Source organism: Parasteatoda tepidariorum, chromosome 4 (genome assembly GCF_982258835.1).
Source record: "Parasteatoda tepidariorum strain Cologne lab strain chromosome 4, Ptep-v5.0, whole genome shotgun sequence".
NCBI lineage: Eukaryota > Metazoa > Arthropoda > Arachnida > Araneae > Theridiidae > Parasteatoda > Parasteatoda tepidariorum.
The window spans coordinates 19,038,463-19,048,537 of NC_141758.1; the positions used below are offsets into that span (position 1 = coordinate 19,038,463).

Sequence of the window (10,075 nt, forward strand, 5' to 3'; positions counted from 1 at the left end):
TCTCCATAGGCATCCAAACAAAGACAACTTTATTAAAAAAAAAAAAAAATAAATATTGCTCCTCCGCACTTTGGTAGCACCGACCTTCAAAACTTAAAATTCGCCTAAAATTAGGTAAACTTCACCAATTTATCAAAATCTTGAAAATTAATAAGTTTTAAAATAAAAAGGAATCAACTTTAGAATCTTATCATAAGATCAATCTTCAATTAACTTTGTTAGGCTTTTCCGCACCTTGTTAGCATCCACCCCCTCTTATTCTTTTCTAAATATCAATAATAACTCTCAATCAATCTCACCAAACTAATTACAATCCATAGAGATTCAAAATGGACAACTCTTCTAAAATTATCTTTAGCTCATCCGCACATTGTCAGCACCGACCATTAAAACTTAAATTGTCTTAAATCTCAAACTTCCACCACCACCACCCCACTCCCATCCCCCCACTTCCCCCACTCACCCCCACCCCCACTTCCCCCCCGGCTCCCCCCCCAAAAAAATCCACTGATCAAAATCTTTAACTTAATGTAAACCGGCACTTGTTTTCTCGCCAAAAACAGAACAACTTTTTTTTAAATTATTGCTTTTTATAGGAATAACCAAAAATCCCCACTGACATAACTTCACCCTCAAACACCCCACCCCTCACTTCACCCCCCACTCCCCCCCCCAAAAAAAAAAATTCAGATCAAAATCTTTTACTTAATGTAAACCTACCGATCAAAATCCTTAACTTAATGCAAATCGGTACTTGTTTTCTCGCCAAAACAGAACAACTTTTTTCTTTCCAAATATTGCTACTTTTAGGAACAAACCAAAAACCTTCGCTAACATAACTTCACCCTCACACCCCCACCCCCCACTTAACCCCCCACTCCCCCCCCCAAAAAAAATTTAATTTTCAATCCCACCAGCTAACAAACAAGTGATTTATTATCACCTACTCACCCCATCAACTGGCAACGGTTAAGCCGAATCAAACAGATTGAGTTTCAGTGATTCAAAAACTAATTGCCTAACATTCCCTAAGAACCAAAAAAGAATCGGCAGACTCCCACGTATTAAAATGAGTGTCAATCATAGCCAAACAATTAAGCAAGTCAGGGAGCTAAAATATCTCGGTGTTGTGCTCGACCCGGGCCTGACCTGGATACCCCATCTAAATCAGATCAAAGAGAGAGTGAACAATTTTAACAACCTCATCAGACGGGTGGCCAGGGCCACTTGGGGCCTCAAACCATCGATCTTAAAAATCATCTACCTCAGGGCGACCGAAAGAATTATACTCTACGCCGCCAGTGTCTGGTATCGCAATAATACAAAAATCAATGACAAGCTTAAATCCATTCAGAGATCCTCCTTGATTACCATAACAAAAGCCTACTCTACTACAAGTACGGAGGCCCTCCAGATACTGGCGGGAGTGATACCTATTCACTTAAAGATTCTTGAAGATATCAGCACAAAAAGATTGACCTGGGGCTGGGGGTTGGCTGACTTGGAAATAGTTTTGGGCCACTCTCTGGACTCGATTGCACTGGAACAACGACCAGTAAGGCAACACCCCTCAAAGTTTGTTTCGGTGCCTTGGGGTAGGTCACTCCCCACTAATGAGGGGTTGGAAATTTTCACGGATGGTTCAAGAGTAGAGTTCCCCGAAGAGACCGATAATGGAAGTAGGATAAAGCACAAGACCGGTTTTGGAATTATCATCAAGAGAAATGGGATAATCATTAAAGCGGACTACAATAAAGCGGACATTAGACTCTCCAACAATTGCAGTATTTTTATGGCTGAGCTGATGGCAATTAAAAGTGCATTTGATTGGCTGGCTAAAAATGACTACCCGGACGCCACTCTTTTCACTGATTCGCTCTCATCGTTGCAAGCCCTAAGTGACCCAACTCCAAATAACAAAGAGACAGAAAATACTAAACAACTATGGAGACCAAACATCACATGTAACTGGGTCAGGGCGCACATTGGCATCCTAGGCAACGAGGAGGCGGATCAGGCAGCCAAGGAAGCCGTCAGTCTCAGCCAAATCAATTTAGAGGTCCCAAGTTCCAAGGCCCAGATCAAAACAATCATCAAGTCCAACAACCTAAGTAGATGGAAAACAGAATGGCAGAGCTCCGAGAGAGGTCGACAAACCTATATTTTTTTTAAAGACCCTTCCACCAAACGACTACAGGCCAACTTTTACCTAAACCAATTACTTACTGGACACGGGGTGTTTGGAGAATACCAAAATAGACTTTTCAATAAAAACCCAAATTGTACCTACTGTGGGGACAATCAGACAATCGTACACTTGATCTTGAACTGCCCACACTTCCAGACACTCCGTGGAAACCATTTTGCAGGACAAAATTTGCACTAATGCTTTGCTAAATTGGTCTGTAGAAACATAGTTAAACAAATTATAAAGGTAACATTGGAGGACACGCTGAACCACATTTAACTATGCTCGGAGCCTGCGAACACTATTGCTGGTGTCTTGTGTATCAATCTAATTTCATTTTAAACTTCTCTACGTTTTAACTTGTATTGTTTTTATAAATTTTTAATTTAACAAGCATTGCTTTTATCAACTTTTAACTGATTGTTTTGATTCTTAACTTGTTCTGCCTTTTAACCTCTTTATCGAATTTTAACTTCTATATTTTATCACTGTTTTGCATGTTCCTGCAAAGTTTTAACATTTATAGGTTTTCGGGTGATTTTGTGTTGTTTTTTTATTTTTTTTTTTAACCTTTTTACTACTTTATTATTTTATTTGGCTTTAACTTGTTTTATAGAATTGTACTGAACATTATTTTAGATATTCAGATTTTTATATTCACTGTTGATGTAACTTTTAGAGATTTATGTATTTTTAAGGTATCATTTGTGTATTTATCAACTCTCGTATGCCCTAAAATAGGGCGGGGCGAGATAAGAATAAACTAAGCCGAATCAAGGGAACGTCACTGTCGTTCCTAACCGGATTGACTGTGTTTGTGAGAGGCATCTTGTCTATTGATTGATAACGTTTAAAAACAGGCAAAACAAAACATTTATTTTAAATAAAAAACAACAAAAAACAAAACAAAACACAGCGTTCCAAAGATATTTCAAAAAAGCCAATTCAACGATATTTTCAGTTCTCTCTTTTTTCTCTTGCCATACTCAGAGTAACCTACATATTCTGAATACTTTTGGTGGCGCCAACTAATTGGAGTTAGTGTTTGCCGCAACATTCTCCCCACTTGAGTTTTATGTAGGAGAAAACTCAACACAATAAATTACAAAAAAAATACTAAAATTATGGCAGACATACAATTGTTATGTTATAAAATTTAAAGAATTTTAAAAGATACAAATCTGTATTTAACGTTCAAAAATGTTCATAGTTATTTAATGTTCACTGGCATCTTCAGTTACCTCTAAAGGATATAGTCTTTGAATAGGTCTTAGTAAAGTCCCTTTGTCCGTTTTCAATTTGACTAGTCTTACTCGTCCATCTCTTCCAGGGAACAGCTCAATAACTTTTCCTAACGACCAGAAAATTCGTTTTCTGTCTTCTCTGCCAATCAGGACGATGTCTCCAATATTTATTTGGTCAAGTCTCTTGGAAACAGATGAACGCAAGAAACCTAAATATTCGATCCTGAATCTTTCTTTTAGTCTTTCTCTCAATCTTTGAACATATCTGTATCTCTTGTCTAAATTAGTTTTGTCAATTTTGTCTAAGTCGGCTACGTCGTTAGTAGGGAGGTCTTGAAGGAATGAAGATGGTGTTAAAGCTCTCAAATCTGGTTCTTCAGACACATAAGTCAAAGGTCTATTGTTCATGATCGACTCACACCAACCAACCAGAGTTGAGAGTTCTTCATGAGTCAGAGATGACCGTCCTAAGTTTTTTCTTAAGAGATCTTTGAGAATTCCGATTAATCTTTCCCAGAATCCTCCCCACCATGGGGCGGATGGTGGATTGAATTTCCATTGGATTTGGGAAACTTCAAATTCTTTCATGATTTTGTTCCAATCAAGGCGCTTCAAAGAGGCGTTGAGGCCAGTGAAATTGGTACCATTGTCTGAGTATAGAGTAGCTACTCTACCTCTTCTAGCAATAAAACGCCGTAATGCTTGAACAAAAGCGTTTGTGCTAAGAGAAGGTATCAGCTCTAAGTGAACAGTTCCATATACAGCACAGGAGAAAAGGACGATCCAAACCTTCTCATTAGTCTTGGTCATCAAAGGTCCGGCCAGATCGACACCGGACACTTCGAATACAGCCGATAATCTAGTTCGATCAGGAGGCAGAGGTGGAAATGGTACTTCAAGATTTTTAACCTTTTGTCTCTTGCAGGTGACACATCCTCCAATAACGGAGCGAACAGTTCTTCTACCTTTTATAATCCAAAATCTCTCTCTCAGGATTGTTAGAAGAATGGACGTTCCTGCATGTTTATTCAACAGGTGTTCTTGTTCAATAAGTCGGGTGACAACAAGATGCTTTGACGGAAGAATCAAAGGCGCAATGAATTCAGGGGTTTCATCTTCATTCAAAAGTCTAGACTTTAATCGAAGTATCTCCTCATGATCTGAAAACACTTGAAAGTTTTTCAAAGATTTTTTACCTTCTTCGTCATTGAAGCACTCTTTTTGTACTGACCGCAGAAGAGTCTTTTGTGCATTTCTTATTTCTTCTTGCGTTAAATCAACATTCTTTCTCAAATCTTTAGCTTTTGGTTGGAAGCGTAACAACCATGCTACAACTCTGATTATCTTAGAAAACTTCGAAATTCTGGATGCTAAAGTAGTTGCAATGGATTCCGAGTCTACATTGATAGCCGAAACAACAGTCTTTCGTTTTTCCTTTTCAACTTCCTCTTCATTAACATTAGCTACTGTCATCGGCCAATCATCCTTAGAATTCTTCAGCCAGGCAAGCCCTAGCCACCACTTGGACTTCAGAAGTTGTTTAGCTCCACATCCTCTCGAGAGAAGATCGGCCGGGTTCTGGCTTCCTGGTACATGATACCAATTCTCAGGTGATGTCAGTCTATTTATTTCAGATATTCGATTGTTCACGAACACTGACCACTGTTCTTTCCTCTTAATCCAAGTTAACACAGTCGACGAATCTGTCCAAAAGTAGGTGTCAATGTTTCCTTTTTCGAGTTTTAAAGCAGAGTCCATAGAATTGAACAGTCTAGCTCCAATAGTTGCTCCCATCAATTCAAGACGAGGGATTGTTATTTTTTTCAGTGGAGTTATTCTTGACTTAGCTTGGAGTAGCTGGACATTTACAGAGCCATCAGGGGATTCACTTCTTAGGAATATACAAGCTGAATAAGCTGTTTTGCTTGCATCAACAAATGTATGGAAGCTGAGTTTAGATAAGGCAGTAACTCTCAACCATCTTGGGATCTTAATATCATTTAAGTAATGTAAGTCTTTGAACCATGAATTGAATTTTTTCTTTATTTCTTCATTAACTTCCGAATCCCAATGATCTTTAGTCTTCCAGGTTGCTTGAAGTAAAAGCTTAGGTCTTATTAAAGCTGGAGCAAGAAATACAATCGGATCAAAGATTCGGCTTATCAGGGACAAAATTTTTCTCTTAGTTAATTTTTCGAATTCTTCCAGCTTCAGTGAGTCAGAATCAATTTTTAACGAGTCTAAGTTTTTATCCCATACGTAGCCTAAGACTCGCGCTTCAGTAGCTGCAGACGGGCAATCTAATAATTGGTTGCTTTCCCAACTTCTTAGGTCAAATTGACCTTCTTTCATAATTTCTGTAGCTGACTTTATAAAAGTTTCTAATTCAGTTAAATCTTGTACACTCGTTACGCAATTGTCTACATAAAAACTGTTGCGGAGTTTTTCCAACTGTTCTTCAGAATATTGTATCTTGAATGTCTGTTTGGACAGATGATGATGAATGACAGCCATCAATAAGAAAGGACTACTGGTTAGACCGAAAACAACTCGGCGATGTCTGTAAGTCTTCAGTTCATTTTGTTCATCAATCAAAAGAAATCGTAAATAATTCCTATCTCTTTCATTTAGAGAGATTTGCAGAAATGCTCTTCTAATGTCAGAAATAACACCAATTTCATACAATCGAAATCGAGCCAAAATGGATGGTATTGTCTCAATAAAATTTATTCCAGTCTCTAAACAATCATTTAGTGATGGGAAGTTCGGATTCTTGGCTGAAGCGTCAAAGACGGGTCTGATTTTCAAAGAAGTTGTCGTTGACTTTTCCTTAATAATTGGGCGATGTGGGAGGTAATGTGTACCTTTAATTGACAATTCTTCTTGTGGAACTTTCTCAATCACTTCTTCTTCTATCCATTCATCAAAAACTTGCTGGTATTTCTTTTCATATCCCGTTTTTTCTAATTTCTTGTTAGTAGATTTTAATCTTTTAAGAGACAACTCATAATTATTCGGTAATAAAGCATGATCCTTTTTCCATGGTAAGCTTACTTCGTATCTTCCATCTGAATTTTGATAAACTGTGTCTCGAAAATGAATCATAACTGCCCTCTGTGTATCTTCTCTAGTGTTTTGTTCCACAGAGTCTCTAATACCAAGTAATTCTAAATCCCATAAAAATGAAACAGGTAATTCTTGAGAAAGCATATTTACAACCGTCATATTTAAATTATCATGGTTTTCAAACTGAGGAACCTTCCCTATTAATGTCCATCCTAATTTAGTGTCGATGGCGACTAATCCAGATTTTAATTGTTCTTGTTTACCCGTAAATAGTTTACCAACAACATCAGCCCCTAAAAGAACTTCAATAGGTCCTGAATTCCCACAATCAGTTATAAATATCCTTTTTTGTCTCAATTCATGAATCCACGGCCCTTGTCTAATGCTAGAAACATTATTACAAATTATTTCCTGATCCAATGCATCTAAATTACAACTATATTTACCATCAAGGCTATCGAGATATATTTTATAACATTTGTGCCGTTGAATTTCTGTTTTCTTTCCCCCAAATAATGAGGTCGAAAATTCTTCTTCCCTTTCAAAATCAAAACCTAACTCTTCTGCAGTAGATTTCATAATATAAGACTTTTGAGAACCCGTATCTAAAATAATTCTAGCTTTACGCTGCGCTTTATTTCCCTTAATAATTACTACAAGAGTCTGTAAAAATACTTCTTTAGTTGCATGCACGCGCGAATGTAAGGTGCCAGTCTCTTTTTCTTCGCTTTCATTATTATCTTGTTTTCTTTCATCCGATCGATTACATTCTAAGTCAGAACACATAAATTTTAAATGTTTTCTTGTGCAAATAGAACATTTAATGTTTGATTTACAAGAAAAAGCCAGGTGCCCCTTCAATAAACAAATTTTACATAAACCCTTCCTTCTAATAACAGACTGTTTTTCTTCTAAAGGCATATAAAACGCTTTCTTGCAAAAACGAGTCTCGTGGTTTTTAAAACAAAATAAACAAAGGATATCATCGTTTGAATTATGACTAATTAATTCAGCCGCAGACGATTTCCGATCTCTCAAATTCAGATTCGCCGGTGGTGTCAAGTTCCTTCGTTCGAAGGGGGGATGAAATATTTCAGTTCTACTCAATTTTATTTTTTCTTCCGCTTGTACTTCGTTTTTCAAAAAATAAATTATCGCATCAAGACTGGATAGTTTTTGTTCGCTTTCTAAATTTTTTCTTTGGCGTTCAAATGAGCGTAACACATTTAATGGTAATGAACTTTCAACAAGGGGATACAAAATTACACCACACATCTCAGATGTAACTCCTAGTGAGTTTAATGCTCTCAATTGAGTTGACAGTTTATTGTATAAACAGCTTAAAGAATCATTCTTATTCTTATTCGCATTATTTAATACGAGTTTCAGGAGTTCTCTAACATAAAAATCTATCAATAGATCTTTTCGGCCATACCTTTCGGTTAAACTTTCAACAGCTAAAGGATAATTTTCATCTGTTACAGGAAAAGATTCCACAATTTCCCTAGCTTCCGATTTCAGCTTCGTCGACTGAATTAAATAATGAAATTTATCAGCTTTCGTTAAATTAACATTTTCATGAATATTTTTAAATTGGTTCCAAAACGTTAACCAATCTTTCAAATCTCCGCCGAATTTATATAATTCAACTTCGGGGAGCCGTTGACATAAAGCTTTCGGAGATTTAGTGTTCGGTAATTCGCCGTTGTTTTCGGAAGTAACAATTTCGTTTTCACACGAGTTCTTTTTCAAATTATCTAAGGAACGTTTAGCTTTTAATTGAATTCTCAAAGCTTTTTCTCTGTATTCTTCAACGGAATTATATTCAGTTTCGAATTCTTTTTCATCTTGCAAACTATCTAAATAACTATTATGTGTTATTTCCAAAATGTCTACCTTCTGTTTAAATAAACAAAGATCCGTTTCAATTTCGTCATACGTCACACTATCGCCAATTAATAAATTTTCTAGTTTCTTGTAGGCCTTAGTAAATGAAGCTCTTTGAGCGGTTTTATTTCTTTTTATTATTTCCATTTTTACTATCTTAATATCAAATTCTTAGTTTCTAAAACTATCGATTCTAAGCACATATAAATTACCGTTCTGGTATCAAATATTCAAATAAATATATATATATTTCAAATCTTCAAAAGTATTCAAATTGTCAAATATTTAATCTTCAAAATGGAAATTAATAAATCTTCGCCTACCTTTCTTACCAATCCTTAAGACAAGGCCGCCCACCCGGGGGCGCCAGAAATGTCGTTCCTAACCGGATTGACTGTGTTTGTGAGAGGCATCTTGTCTATTGATTGATAACGTTTAAAAACAGGCAAAACAAAACATTTATTTTAAATAAAAAACAACAAAAAACAAAACAAAACACAGCGTTCCAAAGATATTTCAAAAAAGCCAATTCAACGATATTTTCAGTTCTCTCTTTTTTCTCTTGCCATACTCAGAGTAACCTACATATTCTGAATACTTTTGGTGGCGCCAACTAATTGGAGTTAGTGTTTGCCGCAACAGTCACCAACTCTTTATTACTTTCCTCAAAATTTGGAATAATCTTTCACACATCAATTCTCCGGGTCTCCCACGGGTTCTGGAGGGGACTCACCCCAGCCACTTTAATTAATAAAAATAAAAATCCAAACTATTATCAGATAAAGCACTCTAAGTCAAAAAACAAAAGACATTAATCAAACCAAGAAATGATTTCACTCATAAGGGATTCGCAAAATCAAAATAAGGACTTACTTACCCCAACTTCACCAACAACAACAAGGAGTCCAAACCGCAGCATGCAACAAACTCCAAGAAGGGGATATAATCATTACCGCAGCATGCAACTGACTTCAAGTAGGGGATTTCATCATAACCAACCACTTCCTCAAAACCACCAGACTCCTACTACCCCCATCATGACAAGGAGTTCATACCGCAGCAACCAACTGACTCCAAGAGCCCAACATGATTATAACGAATGTCCAACAACCTTGTTAACCATCGCACAATCTCATCTCCCAAAACCATCAATCAATAGAACTCGAACATTTCTACCAACTCCAAAAAATCAACCACCTCCGCATCCTGACAGTGCACGACAACCTTCTCATGCCTCCAACCTCAGCAGGATCAACGAACGAGAATCGATAGAATCGCTCAATTCTCAGCCACTATCTCCAATAGCTTGTAACAGTACCAGCCAACAAGAGAAACCAACCTTCACTATTCCGCAAACACTCGGAAATCAGGAACGGAACCTCCACCTATCTTCGTCTTCCACTTCCTCGGAAATCCAGCAAGGGTCACTAGGTGTAACTCTCCCCCTACACGACACCAGAGAACAACCTAACAACCATCAATTCTCTTCCGAGGCATTAAGGAAAACCAGACAAGAAGAAATATGTTCTACTATCTCGTTCCTGGAAAAGAGTATAGTCTCCATGAATTGCAATAAATACTACCTCCCATCCAAACACAGGTTTGACTGCATATCAGCACTCACCAAACTTCGTAAGCTAACGTCTCAACAATTTGCTTCAGTACAAGTCTCACCAACCAAAACCTCCAT

At 37.1% G+C, this 10,075-nt stretch overlaps 2 protein-coding genes across 2 annotated transcripts; one reads left to right on the plus strand and one right to left on the minus strand.

Moving 5' to 3' along the window:
* The first annotated feature begins 1,069 nt into the window (after nucleotides 1–1,069).
* Nucleotides 1,070–2,386, plus strand: LOC147810768 (uncharacterized). Its single transcript, XM_087162075.1, has one exon. The coding sequence runs from the start codon at nucleotides 1,070–1,072 to the stop codon at nucleotides 2,384–2,386; it is 1,317 nt and encodes a 438-aa protein (XP_087018201.1).
* Nucleotides 2,387–3,402: 1,016 nt separating this feature from the next.
* LOC147810769 (uncharacterized) lies at nucleotides 3,403–8,532 on the minus strand. Its single transcript, XM_087162076.1, has 3 exons — nucleotides 8,149–8,532; nucleotides 7,934–8,028; nucleotides 3,403–7,300 (listed from the first exon to the last, which is right to left on the minus strand). The coding sequence occupies exons 1-3, from the start codon at nucleotides 8,530–8,532 to the stop codon at nucleotides 3,403–3,405; spliced, it is 4,377 nt and encodes a 1,458-aa protein (XP_087018202.1).
* Between the last annotated feature and the right edge of the window lie 1,543 nt (nucleotides 8,533–10,075).